Below are 18,725 nucleotides of genomic sequence, written 5' to 3'. Positions count from 1 at the left end.
ACTTGATTAGATATATATCTATCGGTTGTTACTTTATTTATTTCTCCACCCTGAATTTGTAAACGATGGAATAATTAAAGTTTTTTTCTAATGTCAGTTGGAGTTGAATAATAAGTCCGTGGTAGGATAAACTTCAAAGAAACATTAATTAGAATATATTACAAAACTCAATGATAAACGTTGTATAACATAGAATTAAAATTTTATTTAAAATACCATTAACGGTCACAAAAAAGCACTGTTTCGGCATTCTTCCCGTCATCCTCTTTTATATACTGAAATAAAACATTAACTGCGTTTGCAGGAATTTGGACTTCAATTGCTGCTGTAAAAATAATTCGAGGAAGTGATCACTTCAGAGGTGGGTGTCCCCCAATGAGAAGAACTTAGCCCTATCCTGTTTATCGTGTATGTCAACAGTATGACTGTCAAAGGCCCAATTGACTTAAAATTAAACTGAATACCTCACATTAACAGTATAAAAAACATAAAATAAGCGAGTTAACTCAGGGGTCTAACTGATAACAACCAAAGAGCTTCACCAAAAAAAAACAAAAAACATATTAGACAATATAAAGACATACATAATACCAGCCGTAGAATATCCATTTACATCATGTATCAAAAACATATCAAGAAACAAGACTGTGTTTTCCTTATAGCAAAGCCACATCGGGCGATCTGCTGAGCCCACCGAGGGGAATCGAACCCCCTGATTTTAGCGTTGTAAATCAGTAGACTTACCGCTGTACTAGCGGGGGATAGAAACAAGACCAAATACATAACTATATTTTAATGAAAATATAGAACCCTCGTGATCAACGAACTCAGTATTTCTGCATAATTATTCAAACATATCAACTATATCAGACAGACTCCTAGGTAAATTGCTTCAATGTTATAAAAAAAATTAATAAAATGAACTGAAGAGCTAACAAAAGAATTACATAATACGTGATGAAACAAGTCCGAAGTACTTTTCCATTCTAAACATCATCAATAATAAATTCACACACCAAACATTGCTACATAAAAACGTAACTCTGGTTTAAAATGATTTTATATGTATGATAAAAATAGGGTTATATGTGTATATATATGACTGCTAAGCATAACTGTATTCTGAACATTGACCAATGGTGTGATCACGTATAAGTGAAGCTAATGAAAATATACGTGTTAATATATAAACCTACGAACTGTAATGACACGAAAATGGTACGTTAATTAAAACTAGACAACAGACAAATTTTAATATACTGTAAGTAATGCAACATTATAACAAGAGTTATTACTTAGGATTCAATAATAGTCCAAACAAAACAACAACAACTCCTGAAAAGTAGGAAGAAGTTAACGCCTGACCTCTCTGTTCCAAAACATGGACGAAATCCCAGTGAAGAAGTAAGAGTTCAATATCCATGGTGGGTACACCACAGATAAATAGTTGGTTATACAACAAACTCTGGAACAGATATCTACGGTGAGTACACCACAGATAAACAGTTGGTTATGTAACAAACTCTGGAACAGCAGGTGTTTTGTTTTGTGGTAGACGATCTTCCTAAACATCATTAAAAAAGAAGGAATAAATAAATAAAAGAAAAAAGGACAACAATACTTAAGTTAAAAAACATTGTTTGTTTATAAAATCAAGATACACAGATAAACATTTCGAAATTCTAAGGAACCCATCTTCAGTATCTAAAGGAAAATAAAAGGATTTCATCATTCTTAAGTACGTAACTAAAATAATTGGTCATGATGTAAATAAATTATTTTACTCTAGATACTGAAAACGTAATCTGCAGGATTCCGAAACATTTTCCTTGTTTTTGATGTTATAATGTATGAGCAATATTACTTTTTATTGTGAAACCATTCGTCTTGAAAGAGCCCCTAGTGACACAGAAGTAAGTCTGCAGACTCACGCCGCTGGTAGCTCATGAGTTGGTGGTGGGTGGCGATGACTAGCTGCCTCCCCCTCTAGTCTTACACTGCTAAATTAGGGACGGCTAGCACAGATAGCCCTCGAGTAGCTTTGTGCGAAATTCCAAAAACAAACAAACGAACTTTTACCAACGAATAGTGGGATTGATTGTGACATTATAACGCCACCACGGCTGAAAGGGTGAGCAGGTTTGGTAAGATGGGGATTCGAACCCGCTACCCTTAGATTACGAGTCGAACGCCGTAACCCACATGGTCATGCTCGGTGCGATGGGGTTTTTGTGAAGAAAACCCAATGTATGTATATTTGAGTAAGTACAAATATTAAAACAAACGTATTATCTTGCATTTATGTAATTCATTACAGGTTTGTCATTCTCTATCTGAATAAATCTGTATAAATTTAATCATTTGATGTAATACAACTTTTTATACTACAAATTATTCAATTAATACCATAATGATAATACAAATACTTTCACAGAAGTGATGCTATTTCCGTACTATGTAAACCAATATCATTCTAATTGCAGTATGCGCATGCGCACGGCACTAGCGAGGCAACAATTAAAATTATTATTTGACGTTTAGGTTCAACATATACATAATGTCGTTATAACTTACTGTTAGTTTAATTGTGTTAAACAAGATATTTTAGGTAATACTAATGCTACTTTTTTCATTATTATACCAATTTACTATTGTTTATTTCATTTGTTAAAAATACATTTGTTTGTGTGCTTGTTTTAATTTATAAATATTAAAATAATGTTTCTCTCTTCACCCAGTTTCGATAGGCAAACGAATACCGTGAGGTATAAGAGAATACAAGTTAACCCTAGTACTACTACTACTACAGTATTAGTAATAGTTGTAGTAGATAATCAGACCCATAACGTACAAACAGTTAGTAACTTTTTATTAATTTCTAACATTTCATCAAATAATACACGATAGCTTAAAAACTACTTACAATTTACACTGCAAGTACTAAATTAAAAAAAAAATCCAAATAGTTATAACTGTATAATATAGTGATAAATGCGATGAAACCCATTGTGCGTGTTAGCCTAAATACAAATAATCAACTTTAAAATCAGTTGTAATTTGTTGGTATCATGTGTGTATAAAATTTTTTAGGAATTACGAAATGACAAACTGTCAGCAATTTAACTATTGATTGGTTCAAAAGTATTGTAGTTTTCAGTACGAGATTTTAATGTTTTAGTGTATTTAGTCTTGTGTAAAAGCCCAGTCTTCAATCATCACATGTTTAAACTGCATCATACTGTTGGCAAAGATTTTCTTTATGCTTTGCTACTCGTATTAAAGTCAGTTAATATAAAGATGTGAGAAAGATAAAACTTATAATTTGATAAAGTTTTAAAGATAATGTAATTTTGAGAATAGTATTTCATAGAATTTTGTAAAATGTATGAGAGACATGACTTCTGTTTCTTAACTTGTTTTACTATAGTCTAACTGCAAAACTTTTTTTTTTTTTAACAGACTATAAAGGTGAAGCTTTTATGTAACAATGGAAATATTAAAAATGGGGATTGAAGCATTTTCTGATGAGAAGAAGGATGATTTATTGGATATCAAGTGGATAAAAATGGAAGATGAAACTTCCAGAATAACTAGCAGTAAGTCTATATATTTAGTATTTTAATGTTTTGTGTTCTTCCCAACATAGTAATATGAATTTCACCTGTTTAAGTTTAGCAGTGTGTTTGAAGTTGTCATCATTAATTATAAATTTCTTATACAGGATATCTTGCTGTTTCAGATATTTATATCAGTAAGTAAAATTGGCTATTTTAGTATTTGGTGTCAGAAACCTGAATACAGTGGCACTTTTGTAATGTTATTCTATACCATTACTTGTAAATAAGGTTAAAGTTTAGTACCTACAGTGTATATACCAACAGTTCTTTATACCCATCTTCCATGTGGTTTATTATCTGTTTTGGAAGATTCTCATTGTGACATTGTGTTATATGACGGTGGAAGATCATTGATGCTTTGACACTCAGCAACAACTAATACATGTATTTGTATCTAACTGGATGCACAAGGATTTTGTTAATGCTTTGTTGGCCCTTGTCAAACAACATATTTGTATTAACTGTGGGTTTACAAGTGAAATATTAACTGTTTTTTTTATTATGTTTGGTTCATGAATATTGAGTTAATTTTGGTTCTCTCAGTGTTATTTCCAATCCATATCAGTGTCAATGTAGAGAGACATTGCCCAATTCTGAAATGGAACCACCTCCTTTCACTCAAAGCTATCTTGACTCTGATTTGCCCTCTAAGCATTGTTCAAAGTTTTTCAACAGTGCATCAGTTTTTTCTGTTCCTCCATTTTTACACCATTGCAGCAATATGTGATAATCATGTGGTTACCCTCCACCAGTCATACTGTGCCATCTTAGCTAATTAAGGTAGTTCCCTGTACCATTGTAGTACAATACTCACTTTTTTTTATTGTCTTTTCTATATACAGATGTGTTTTAAGTAATTCTACATGTGACTACAAGACTTTCATTGTGCGTGTTCACAACCTTACATCAGTTTCAACTTCAACTTATGACTTCTTGTGTTTGATTTCCATTGTTTTTACTCATTTGTTTAAGAAATGTTTTTTAAATTCTGCTTTATTTGTATAAATTCATGATTTAATATGACAGATTTTGAAATTTATACCTGGGACTAATATTCTACTGATGGTGTAAATTTCAAAATCTGTCGTATTAAATCTTGAATTCATATGAACAAAGTAGAATTCAGTGTCAAAGATGTTTGCTGGGGAAGTACAGGCTGTGTTTGTGTCTTATGTTTGAGCAATTATTATTTTTTTTCATGTTATGGTTTTTGTGGAGGATATAATTACTGTCTGAAAATTGTTTCCACCTGTTAACATGACTCCACATAGTCTGCAGGGTTAGGTATTGTTCTATTCCCAGGAAACTTGTGATAAGTTTTTCTGTGTATTTCTTATCCTTCATGGGAATACCACTTTTCAGTGACTTTATGTGAGCTGTGTTTATGGATTTAATTTTGTATCAATAATTTAGGTCATTCATGCCCTATGTTTTGGAAGTTAGTTTTCTTAAACTTTTACCATCTATGTTAATTTAGTTTAAACTTGCATTTGGAGTTTGATTATTACTTTGTTTGTTTTTGCATTTTTACTTCTTTACACTGTTACTGTGATGTGATTTGTAGGTACATTTTTCATTAATACTAGTCACATGTAATTGGAAATTACATTTACGTTTAACTTTGTTAAGTGGATTCTTTTTTATTCTCATGTCTGTTTGAGTTGGTTTTATGTTTGCCCTTTTCCCTTTAGATTCTTTCGGTGGACTTGTATGTTCAATATTTATAGGTTGTTTATTTTCTGAGTTCCTTTAGTAGTTTTGTACTTTGGGTGTTACATATTATCTTAGTTTTAGTTTGAATTTCATAATGTTCTGGTTTATTATTTTTTTGTACTTTTGTAAGCTGTATGCATTTCAACAATTTTCTTAGTTTGTTAGTAAATGAGTACTTTCAGTTAGTTTAGTTTGCATGTCTTTGATTACACTTCACTTCAGTCTCATAGGTTCTAAGGATTCCATCTTTGAGTTTCTGTCTTCTGTTTTGCACCCCTCTGTCCACTTCCCAGATTTCTCCTTTAGATAATACCCCATGTAGTTGTTTTGCCAAGTCTGTTCAAGACCTACTACAAAGGAGAAGTTGAATTGATGGTATCCACTCAACTGTGATTTTACTCTCAGCTGTTTCTTGTCTCCAAAATAAGTGGGAGATTGGAATCTCATCATAGCTATTTTCCAGCTGTATTCTTATGTGGAGACAAGTCACTTCACTCTGGAGCCCTATCTTTCACTTAGGTGGGAATTTTTGCCCCATTGATTCATCATTTTTCTTTGGTTTGTCCACAAGAGTTCTGTCTTTCAGTTCTGATGCTGCCTTTCAATATTTTTTTCAAATCAGTACATAGTTTTTTGAGTAACATGATTTTGCACATTATCTTCTCTCGCTGACTCTTCAGACTTTTGTCACATGGATGGATGGCTTCTTTTTGCCTCTTCCTTTGCCCACCCAGTCATTCACACCTACTGCTTATTTCTTTAAGAAGATGCTTGGGTGGGGATTCTTATCAAGTTAGAGAAGTCTTTATTACTCCATTACAGTATTGTATTCATTTGGAACTCTTTTCATTTTCCATCTCAGTTGAATGGGATATATAACAGGCAGTCACTAAAGCCTGACTTTCTTCATCTCTTTCTGCACGAGAGATTCTCTCTCTTTTAGGATTGCAGGTATCTTTGGAAGCTTTCATTCCCTTAGGTTAAATGCATATGCATTTCCTTCATTAGTTGTTTTTTGCCCAGCAAAAGCTCCCCCAGATTCCTTCTACCATTTCATCTCTCTTTTACCTGGGACCAGAGTTAACTTTGCTTGGTTGCTTGATTAGGGCCTTGACCACAGTGGGGTTTCCTATTCTTCTGCTTCATACTGAGTCTCAACTGTTTACAAATGCTTCCTTGGTGGACTTTGGCCAGAGATTTTATGTTGGTGGTCAGTCAAGGAGGCTACTTTCTATTTCTATATTCCAGAGCCTTTTGCAGTTCATTGAGCTCTGTATCACTTCATCCCATTCCTGTGGGTGGGTGCTGAAAATTACACTGTTAGCTATATTCCCAAGCAAGGGCAAACCAAGTCTCTAGGTCTGTGTTTTCATATTCAGGATTTCCTGTACTAAACCATTGAACACAAGACAACTGTTCTGATGTGTCCTGTTCCTGGAGCTATGAAACTTGTGGCCAATCACATCTCTACCAAGTTTTCTCTATGGAATAGTCCCTTCATCCTCAGTTTTTCTGTAAGTATATTCTCAGCTGGGAGGAGTTCTACATATATTTGCACCTCTTGCTCACTATAATGCCAAACTCCTACTGAATAATGATTCTTTGAAAGGGACCTTTCTGCTGTTCAGAATAGGGCATCATGGACACCCATTATACTTTTCTCATTGTATCATTCCTCCAGACTCCCACTGTGTATTCCCTCAACACTTTTTTTTTTCCAGTGGAGCACTGGAGTTCTTGCTACTTCCAATTCAAAGTCACTGGAGTGGTGGACTGTGGTTTCTTTTGGAGTGGAATTTGTATGATAAGACAAATTTCATAGTCTTTATAAATCTACTAGAGGGCTATTGTTATTTTATTTATTATACATTATCATAATATGCTCAATTCAGGGCTTTTCTTCTGGATGTTTTTTGCTCAGGTAGACCACAGTTATTGATCCTGAGATTTTACATAAAGTACTTCTTGTGATTGTGTTCTACTCAGATGGAACATACTTTGTATACACAATAAAACGCAAGACACTTCTTCCAGATGTATTTACCCTAACTGACAGTACTCATTGTTCACTTAATTTTTTTTTTTATGCGAGACACATTGGATGTTCCCTGCTTGGGTGGATCACATTTGTTGTACTATCTACAAGGTGATTTCCTCATATTTTTTGCCCATGTGGACTGCAGTTGCTGATCTCTCAAAATATTATGTTCAAGTTTTAAATTGACCAATTTTAAGCATGGTGCTCCCATCAGATGTTTCTGTTTGGATGGGCTGCACTTGACATATTCCATGACTTGATGAGGTGTTTCTCTCGTATGTTTCTGCTTGAGCTGACTGCACTTGTTGATCACACAATGTTGTGTACAATATATGAAACAAAAAATAATATGCAAGGCACTTCTATTTGATATTTTCTGCACAGATGGATTTCAGTTGGCATAATCTGATGTATACCAAGGTGCTTCTTAAGTCCCAGGAGTTTCCCTGTATGTTTTTTGGCCTATTTGTGTACATTTATGGCCCTTTAGCTTTATCCACATATTCTTATATGTGATTCCAGGCACCTTCTTGAAATCTGACGACAGTTGTATTGTTACATATGTGAATATATGTTGTATGTAGATGGAATCTGTATTACAAAATACAGTGCCTGTCTTTCAAGTTCCACCCTATGTATTTTACTTTGTTTGTTATAAGATGAAGAATATACCTGTTCTAGAAGTAATGCTACACCATATAGATGTGACTTCTTTTATAACTGCAGCACCACCTGTCATTTTAAGATAGTTTGTTTTACTTGTTGGATTTCTTTTGCACTTTCTTAGCTTTTCCATTGTGGGATTCTAATGTTGGATGAGTGGAGGTAGTACCATTTCAGAAGTTAACATTTTCCAATGCTGAAAATGTATTGGAAATAAATGTTCAATTCAAGATTTAAGAAATGATTGTTAGTTTTTTATTGCCACTTTCTCTTCTTACTAAAGTAATTAAGCTTATCTTAAAAGTACATACCAGTCTTGAGGTCCTACAAACACAATACCAGTAGCTTCTTGACAGTAGTTAAGCCTAATGTTAGATAATTAAATATATTGGTTTTATCACTATTTTATTTTCACATTAAAGTAATTACGTTTATCTGTACTTTTATATAAGTAACAAATAACTAGTTTTTACTTTATTTATGTAGTGATACAAGTTGCAGAATATTTAGTCTGATATATAACCTGTTGTAAGCTGAATTTAATGAATGTGAAGTGATAACTATACTTTAGATTGTATTTATTTAATAAAACAATATACTTAGCCCACTTTATTATTTACTAATAAGTTGATTTATAGCTAAACCTAAAGTACCATTGAACATCCTAAGTCTAATCTAATGTTAGAGTGCTTAGTCCTAACTTTAAGCTTTAGCCATACCACTTTTATTTAACAATTTATTAAATCGGGCTCTTTTTTGTTTATTAAATCAAATTACAACATATAATATGTGATATTCAAATATCTTTAATTGTCAATAGATTAGCTTTCCAATATCTTTTTCACTACCATAGTATCTCTCTAAAGAGACGTGTTCGAAATACATTGTGTGAATGTTGGTCATGATTTAGTAAAACAGAAGTAATATTGATTCTTATTATGTACATTATTTGTACTTCTAGTTCCAGCTGATTCATTAGAAGAAAGTTCTCTATGTACAGTTATGAAGTTTGATATAACAAGAGAGGAACAAGAAGAAAAGTGTGATGTAACATCAGATAAAAGTGAGGTAATTAAACTTTTACATTCAGTTTCCTTAAATAATAAAGTGGGTGTAGGATGTTTCTTGTAGAATAATTTCTTGTCTTAGTGTCTTGTATGACAGTCAAAAATGTGGAACTACGAGTAACAGAAAGGAAACTGTTTTTCTCTAATTTTCCTTTGTTTTTATTACTTACACAGTCAGACGTGAGAAGTGTTACAAGTGTTTAAATAGTTTTAGAACTGTATACATAATTATGTTTGAAATGTTACGTATATTAATTATATCATGTTTAGAATTAGTGAACTACATAAACTGTATGTAGTGATAACATTAGCTGTTACTTTTAACTTTTTTCAAATATTGTTGATTTTAGAATGTATATGTTCAAGTGAAAATAGAACAGCCAGCTGATCTGCTACAAGATGATGTTGTTTCTAAGTTCAGTTACAGTGATGATGAGGACCAGGATGGTTCATGTTATAATGTTATGAATGTGAAAACAGAAACTGAATTTAAACGATATACTGAATCAGGGTTAGAAAGAGTATCTGGTAAGTACTACAATCTCCTAAAACTAATTCTAATATGATACTGTACTTTCTTTCACATGGTAGGTTTTTCCATCCAATGTTGTCGTCTGTATGTACAATAGTTTGCTCATACTAACCTTGATACTCTCACCTACTGCCATTTGGTATGGAAGTAAGTATCCAACAACCATCCCCCCAATAGAAGTGCAACACATCTTCCATGTGCAGGTGACTCCCTCTGTACTGTAGAGTCAAGTCCTCATCCCTCAACCCTTTGAGATGCATTCCTGTACATGATGAGAAGATATTCCAGAGAAGGTTCTGTATTTTCAGTTTATCTTGTCTGAGATTTTAACATGTTTGCTGTACATGGTGACCTGTGAAGAGTAGGAGAGGATCCTGGTGGTTGGGTGGTATCTTAAGCACTGTGACACATCCCTTTGGGCTTGAATTCCTGTAGCCTTGGGGTAGACCCTTGGGCTTGGGTTGACTGAGTACAGGTATTGGGCATTGTTTGCAGGTGTTGTGGGCATTGTGTCTGATAGTATTGCTACTGTGTCCATGTTTGACATTTTAGTGTGTCCCCTAATATGGTGGGTAGAATCAGTGGGTAATGAATCTTATGGGTTTCCTACATCCAGATAAAAATAAAACAGTAAAAAATCAAAAATAAATTAATTGGTAAGCAACCAGTTCAGAGTTTATGCACTGAGACTCATGAACATCCTCTTCATTTCTGCCATTTGAAAAAGTTCAACTTTTACCAAAGCATCCCACCTTAACTTGTACCTTACTTCCTCAGTGGGCTATGCTATTTCATAATAGATGGTCTGCAGTTCCTTCTTTTTGTTTTTGTATCCAAATGCATCTGGCTGAATTGGGTCTGTCATTGTATGACATTACTGTCTCCAATAATCAGCCATCACACTATGGCTAATTACCATTCTACTTGTGACCTTTCTTTGAGTCATTAAAGAAGGTGGATGCTCCCAATTGGAAGTACTGTCTTCTCTTTGTCAAACATTTTTTAAACCATTTCTCTATTTCCTGTTATACAGCTAGTTCAAAATCAGGTGACTCTGTGGGCTCTGTTGTGGTTTGTTGTGGCTCAGTGGTTGCTTATAGGATTATCTTTACAGTACCTGTATTCAGTGATGGGATTATGCCATTTCTCTTGCCCTGGATCACATAGAAACTATACAGTACACCAATTATCTTAGCTGTTTAGTGGCCCTGAAATGGCTTAATGTTAGTTTTTTATCCTATACTTATCAATATTTAATGATAACTGGCCCATTTTTTATTAATTTTCTGCTTCAATTCAGTTTTTCTGGATACCTCTCCATCCTATATACATGCAAAAACGGCTTGTTTGGGTTGAGAAAATATTTTACATAGAAGAGCGAACAACGTCATCATCAGGTTCACCGAAGAAGGTTGAAACGTTGTTCACTCTTCTACGTAAAATATTTTCTCAACCCAAACGAGCCGTTTTTGCATATATATTTCTCTCTACAAGTGGGTTTTCTCGACATCGCTGATCACCTCTCCATCCTGTTTTTCATTGTTATGGGTTTGCTGATATCATAGCTAATTCTATCTGCTCTGGGGCCATGACAGCCATACCTGTTTCATATGGGTCTCTATTAGTGGTTCAGCTGTGTACTAGTTGACAGTTGGCTTTAGGTGAACAACGTTATAACAACTTTGTCCAGATTAAACCTACTGTTGTTCTTTGGCTGGCTGTCTTGTTTTCATAAGGATCAGAAAGAGGAATTTTTGTCTGTGTTCTGTATATGTTACAGTTTTAACTCATTGCTCTCTTTTTATCTGTTACTAACTCACCAATGTATTGCTCTCGTAACACTCAAGTTACAGTTGCACACATTTTACTGCTATTTCGTCATGACTGTGAGCAGCAGCATCATTTTAGATGTGTTTTCTAAGAGTTTATTCCTGACAGTGGGTGATGTCACAGGCATTGATGACACTGTCCAATTTGATCACGTTTTTAGCTTTATGTGGGTGATAGACCTTTTTAATTTTATTTAAGTGTCATTTTTACCTAATTTTCAGTCTTTGCATAGTTGTTAACTTAGTATTATTTTACGTTTTACAGTCTTTTACTTATGACATTTTCACAAGTTGTCATGTGCAGATAGCCTAATTACTTTGTACCAAAAAAAACCAAACCAATTAAATAATCATTTCTCAATTATTTGGCATTTCCTAGTGTAGACACGTTTACTTTTACTTATGATTACTTTTATTCAAGAAACTATAATTTAACGACTGGTGTTGCCCATTATAATTCTTTTATTTCATGTTTATGAATGTTTTGTAGAATATTTTTATTTATTCATTTGTGTTTATTGCTTAATTATTATGAACACAGTTTCTCTTCTAATTTCCACCTCTGTACATCAATCTACTGCTTCTATGGATTTGGGCTACATTCTTTTTACAGAGTAAGTTTTTCAGCCTTGGATAGATGTGAACTGGAATCTGTCATGTGGTCTATTGTGTGTCTTTTTACCAAATCCAGTTATACCAATCCCTTGTGAACATGGATTGGATGAGAATGATTTTTTTAGACAGCCTTTTTCCTCCTTCATCCTTTGCTATGCATTTCTGGGCTAAATGTACGAATGTTCCCATGCTCTTATTCACAATTTATTATATACTTTCCCAGATGTTACTTTTTGTCTGATTAGTATATTTCCCCACATTTCTGGATTTTCAGGTCCAGGCTGTTCAGTTTGCACCCAAGTTAATTTATGAAATCTAAGGCCTTGAGTCTTTAATTCAGCATGTTGTTCAAACCCTGTAACTTCAATGTGATTTCAGGCCCACTTTTCTTGTGTTCATCTCACCATCATTCTTCATTACCCTTTCTTCCAATTTCTCCTACCTGTAGTTGTCTACCATTCACCTGAGTGGATTTTGGTGGTGACTTCTTCCTTCCTCTCCCTTTTCATTCCTTACATTGCTCCTCAGTTGTTGGAATTTCCTGGGTAGTGTGCAGTTTTATCACACTTGTGCCTTCCTGTTCCAAACAAAACAGTACATGACCATCAGTTAATGCCCTTGTTACACCAGTATTTATATGGGGGTCTTTCTGAGTCTTTTGTATCTTGGATGGAGGCTGCTCATCAAATTTTCTCCCTTTTGCTGCCATTGGCCTCTCATCTTGCACAGGCCTTTCATAACCTGTTCTTGTTTTATCTCCTCCTCCTTCATGGGTGATAGCATTTATCCCTGTTCCTTAATCTTGTATTTTCAGTACAACTCTCGCTTCTGCCCCCACCATTATATTCACTGCACATTCTCTTCACCCTCCATCTGATTCCTTTTTTTCCAAGCATCTTTGGGAAGTGGTGTGATTTTTTTTTGAGGAGGCAAGGAAATTATTGAGACACCTCACTCCAATTTTTAAAATTCTTTGTTTCATCTTGGTGAGGCATCCTTTCATAGTTCTCTCCAGCCTATACTATTCCATTATCTTTTCTCATTTCAACATTGTGTTTTTTCTTCACATTTAGGTGGGAATTTACTTTTGGTGTATTGTTGATTACAGTGAGTATCTTAGATACTTGCCTCCACTTCCCTCATTCCTGTTCATCCAGATGTTATTTTAATTTTTATCCACTCATATCAAGTTTCTCATTTGCACGCTCTTTTGTTTGATGTGTTGTTACACCTTATATCTTCTGCCAGTTGGTCAAGGTTCTTCCCTAGCATCTTCATTGCAGTGGTCTGGAGTTTCACCCTAACATAAATAGCTGCTTGCTTTTTTGCTCATCCCTAAATATCACTGAAGCTCAGGGTTACCAAATAATTATTTTCTCTCTCTCTCTCTCTTTACAAGCAAGGTTCTTTCTCTTTTGGGTACATTGACATGGATTGTGAACACCATGGAAGTCTTCTGTGATTTATGAATTCTTACCCAGAAACTGTTGGCCTCCTTTCATCCTATTTGGACTCACCAGAGACAACACCTAAGCTGGCATTCTTCTACCTTTTCTCTATCTCATGTTGTTCTTTTTCACAGATAATTTTCTCAGAGGGTGAAGGTCATATATGAGTTATCATGAGGTCACAGGTTATTGGGTGTCATGGATTCAACTTGATTCTGTACTTCCTTCTTTAGAAACTTGTCATATTTTTGACATAGAATATTTTTTACTCATTAGTACAGACCCATTTTTAACCAATAAAACAAATTGATACTTGTCTCAACCAGCAGTGGGTCATGTGTTCTTGCTTGCTTTATTGTCAAATGTTGGATCTACTTTTCAGGGCCATGTTTTCAACACATATACCTGTTGGGTTCTCTCACTCCAGGTGCTGTACATCTTGTTGCTGATTGGTTATCCCATCCTAACACTAATCTCTGCATGGAGTTTGGAGTTGATGCTCACTTGTTTCAGTGGTTTTACTCCCAGTGGGATATACTATTCTGGCTGCATTTACCACTCACCACACTACTTAGCTCCCTCTCTTTTGACTTATTATTCCATTTCCTTTATCTGTGGCAGTAGAAATTTACTGTTTGACCAACCTTTATTTTTCTCCCTGTCCTTGAGTTCACCTACCTTCCCTGGGTTCCCAGTTCACTTCTTTTTTCCCTGACCCCTCTGTAAAAGTAACATTATATCTTTCTTATTAAGAATCAAAAGATATAAACATAAATTTACAGTACCTTGATATTCTATATATTCATTATTCAACCAACCCCTGCATGCCCTGGTCAGACTAAAATAGACAAAACAAATGCCCAAAAATTAATGTTTTAAATTTTAGTATTTATTCCTAAAATATCAGTACATTTTAGATCAAAATAAACAATAAATAAGTACAGTTAAGAAAAATTTTTTATTTAATTAAAATACAAAAATTAAAAAAATTTCTTTTCTAAAAAAAAAACCCCACAAGATAACTATTAATTTTATTATAATATTATAATTATAATATTAATTATAAAAACAGAAAATTTTATACTGTTTATAAATTTTTAATATTTATCTTATAAATGTTTTGCTTCTTAAATAAAGTACATCCCAGACTATACCTGTTTAATGTGATAAAATAAACAACATTAAAAAAAATGTTAACATTAAGTTAGCCTCAGAATGAATGTGGAGAACAGTACATATTTCTATAAAATATAACTGTAAGTGACCAGTGTTTGTTATTTTTGTGGTTCTTCATGTTCAGTGAATGTACTGTTGTCATGTATTACCACATATATGGTTACCCTGAACACTACCAGTCTGTAGAATCTGACACTTGATTGATTACAAATATACAGTTTAACATGTTGTAGTCAGTAATGAAACAGTTTATAGTTACAGGAATGATACCTGAACTTGATAAATAATATATGGATAAATGTTAGTTTAGTCTAAATAGTGATTTTTATAACTACATATGTAATACATACAGAACTTTTGAACAGTAACTATACAGTATTGATGTTAATTAACATGTTAAAAATAGAAAGATCATTATTAGAAGACTTCTTGGTAATTAACCATTTCAAATTAAAAACATCTCAAATATGTAATTCAGAAATATACTGGCTGAAAGTGATATTGGTTGTTGTTAAACTGTACTATCATATCTCTACAGGAGAGATTTTAGACTTTATCTGATAAAAATGTCTCTTGAACATGGTATATAACCAATTTGTTTTCAGTGATCTAGGTAGAAATGTTTTTATTAAGCATTAAACTTAGTTTTAGCTTTAAGACTTTCACCATGACTAGGATGTATATATATCGTGGTCATTCATAACTGCTGTTCATGATGTGTGTGAGTAAAATAAGCTGGAAAGTTTTTATTGTCATCTCACCTAATGTTGATATGTGGTTTCCTTTAATGTTTTCCACTCAACCCTTCTGTAGCCAACAAGATACCCAAATGGAATGTATGTCAAATGTATACCAATCACACCTGCATCACTATAGCAGCGAGTAGTAACTTTAATTATTATGTAAATATACTTGATATAGTTGATTCATTTTAAAAGATACTGAAAGTGAGTCATGCTCAAGTAGTAACCTTAATTACAATACAAATATTCATGATGTACTTAACTCAGTTTATAAAATAGTGAAAGTGAGTACTGTTCAAATGTGTGACAATGAAGAGGCAGTGAAACAAGACAATGCTAGCTCTTCATCTAGTGAAGATGAAACTGGACCAACTAGAGAAAGGTGAAAACAGTCTACACAACAGGAAATGTTTATCTAAGATGTAGTGTGAGATCTTGGAAGTACTTGAAAGTATACAGAGAATATATTAATATTTAGATATTGATATTGGAGTTGATTATATTAGAACATTAAAATATATGTAGATGTTAAATAGAGTATTGTATTATATATTTATTATTAATTAATTAGTGACATCATTTATATATCTATTTTAGATATAAAGACCAGCGTGAACACCTGTTACGGAAGTCAGGTTCCTGGTTATCATGTTATAAAACAAGAAGGTAATGTTACAGGAGATGTAAAATCACCAAACAACAATATTAGTGGAGAAACAAAGTTAGGTATAAATAACCTAACAGCATTTAATATATATCAAAATGATGATGTACCATACAGTTGTGGAAAAATATTTGATAAACTAAAACAACAAAAGAGGATACATTCTGGAGAGAAACTATATCATTGTACATTTTGTGGAAAACAGTTTGACAAAAATAGTTACATAATAGAACATCAAAGACCACCTACAGGGAAGAAAACTTACAGTTGTAGAGTGTGTGGAAAACAGTTTCAAACAAACGCTCATTCACAAACAGATAAAGGAGACACATCAGAGAGAAACTTTATACCTGTAGGATGTGTGGAAAACAGTTTGGAACAAAGAGTGAATCAAAAATACATGAAAGATTACACACTGGAGAGAAACCTTACAGTTGTACAGTCTGTGGAAAACAGTTTGGTGCAAATAGTATTTTAAAAGCACATCAAAGAATACACACTGGTGAGAAACCTTACAGTTGTACAGATTGTGGTAAACAGTTTGGAACAAAGACTGACTTAAAAACACATAAAAGAAGACACACTAGAGAGAAGCCATATAGTTGTACAGTTTGTAAAAAACAATTTGTATCAAATAGTGCATTAAAAAGACATCAAAGGATACACACTGGTGAAAAACCTTACATTTGTAAAGTCTGTAAAAAACAGTTTGGTACAAATAGCAGCTTAAAAATACATCAAAGAATACACACAGGAGAGAAGTCTTACAGTTGTGTACTATGTGATAAACAATTTATATTAAAGTGCAACTTAAAACAACATCAAAGAATACACACTGGTGAGAAACCATTCGGTTGTACAGTGTGTGGAAAAAAGTTTGGTACAAGTAGTTGCTTGAAAGTACATGAGAGAAAACATACTGGTGAGAAACCTTACAGTTGTAAAGTGTGTGGAAAAAAATTTGGAACAATCAGTGAATTAAAAAGACATCAAAGAATACACACTGGAATAAAACCTTATTGTTGTACAGTGTGTGAAAAATGGTTTGGAACAAATGGTGATTTAAAAAAACATCACAGAATACACACTGGGGAGAAACCATACAGTTGTACAGTGTGTGGAAGAAACTTTGGTACAAACAGTACCTTAAAAGCACATCAAAGAATACACACTGGAGAGAAACCTTATATTTGTACAGATTGTGGAAAACATTTTGGAAGAAGTGGAGAATTAGAAATACATCAGCGAATACACACCGGAGAAAAACCTTATATTTGTACAGTATGTGGAAAACAGTTTGTGACAAACAGTATATTAAAAAGTCATGAAAGAAGGCACATAAGTGAAACTATATAGTTTTACAGATTGTGGAAATTAGGTTTTAACAAATTAAGAATAGATTAATGAACATACAATAGTGAGAAATCTTATAGTTGTACAGTGTGTGGGAAAACTTGTACAGATAGTACCTTATAAGCACATTAAAGAATACACTGGGGAGAAAAGTTATGTTTGTGTAAGCTCCCCTCACTTCATCAACGTTAAGTCTGGAGGCTTATAACACTAAAAATTGGATTTTGATCTCGGTGGATTATACGACACAGTCTAATACGTAGTTTTGTAATGCATCTTGTAACATTAAAAACAAAGAGGGACCATTTAGTGTATCTGGGCTGTCTTATTCACTAAATTAAACTAAACTTTCAAAAATTGAAATAAATCTCAAAATACCTTGAAAATACTATTAACAAAAAAATGTTACTCTAATATTGATGGGATGTAGGGATGGAAAACACATCAGAGACTGTTCTGAACGGGAATACTCATCACTGTCAGATAATAGATGGTAGAATAGAGGAATGGGTAATGTAGATATTCCTCAAATCCTTTGTGCCAGCTAGTTTCTGATATGTTTTCCATCCCATCAATTTTAGAATAAAATGTTTAGTTACACATTTCTGCACTATTTGTGAATCAAGTCTTGGCTTCCATGGGGGGCACATCTTCTTAGGTGAAAAACATCATTTCATTCAGTTCTTAATGTAATCTGTAGACTATTTTTTGAAACAAGATATCTCGTGACCATTATATTGAACTGAGTAGTAAGGAGTATACTGTGTATTATTACTTTCAATTAATACACATGATTGGATACAGTGAATAGTACTGTTATTACCAAGTTTGTACATAGGGATTGTTAGCAGGTTCCCTGATTAAAGTTTAATTATTTTAAATATTATACATTTAATACAGTCTGTCTTAATGTCAATCACACTGAGGCTTAATATTATAAGAGTCTGGTCATTTTTATGAAATTAAAAGTTTTCTGTATGTTAATAACACTTCACTATAACTGGTATGTTTATTTTTAGTGCCCTCACTCCCTGACACTGCAACTGGGACAGATGTTTTCCAATGTCATTCAAAATTGCCATGCTTGATTTATGTGAGTAAAAGAAGTGAGAATTTTTATTGGCATCTCACCTAATGTTGATGTATGGTTTTCTTCAATGTTTTTTACTCAGCTCTTCTGTGGGATGTACAGAAAATGCATGCCAATTACCCTTGCATCATTAGAACAGCAAGTAGTAACCTTAATTACTATGTAAATATGCTTGAT

At 33.4% G+C, this 18,725-nt stretch overlaps 1 protein-coding gene across 2 annotated transcripts; it reads left to right on the top strand.

Annotated features, from left to right (window-relative positions):
- Positions 1-1,983: 1,983 nt before the first annotated feature.
- LOC143226867 (uncharacterized) lies at positions 1,984-18,344 on the top strand. 2 transcript variants are annotated; one of them, XM_076458391.1, is made up of 5 exons: positions 1,984-2,261; positions 3,460-3,596; positions 8,993-9,099; positions 9,449-9,626; positions 16,039-18,344. In XM_076458391.1, exons 2-5 carry the CDS (start codon positions 3,488-3,490, stop codon positions 16,581-16,583), a joined length of 939 nt encoding a protein of 312 aa, XP_076314506.1. In that variant the 5' UTR covers positions 1,984-2,261; positions 3,460-3,487; the 3' UTR covers positions 16,584-18,344. The 2 variants fall into 2 exon arrangements, with proteins under 2 accessions (XP_076314506.1, XP_076314505.1); XM_076458390.1 differs by lacking the exon at positions 1,984-2,261 and adding an exon at positions 2,467-2,608.
- Positions 18,345-18,725: the final 381 nt, after the last annotated feature.

Source organism: Tachypleus tridentatus, chromosome 9 (genome assembly GCF_004210375.1).
Source record: "Tachypleus tridentatus isolate NWPU-2018 chromosome 9, ASM421037v1, whole genome shotgun sequence".
NCBI classification, from domain to species: Eukaryota; Metazoa; Arthropoda; class Merostomata; order Xiphosura; family Limulidae; genus Tachypleus; species Tachypleus tridentatus.
This window is presented reverse-complemented; position numbering and strand designations above follow the sequence as displayed.

What these genes read in the sequence shown, in the direction of transcription:
- LOC143226867 (XM_076458391.1), top strand. Translation starts at nt 3,488, where the DNA reads ATGGAAATATTAAAAATGGGGATTGAAGCATTTTCTGATGAGAAGAAG. An exon ending in AACTTCCAGAATAACTAGCA is followed by an intron (nt 3,597 to 8,992) that starts GTAAGTCTATAT and finishes TTGTACTTCTAG; the next exon opens with TTCCAGCTGATTCATTAGAA. An exon ending in AGGGTTAGAAAGAGTATCTG is followed by an intron (nt 9,627 to 16,038) that starts GTAAGTACTACA and finishes TATCTATTTTAG; the next exon opens with ATATAAAGACCAGCGTGAAC.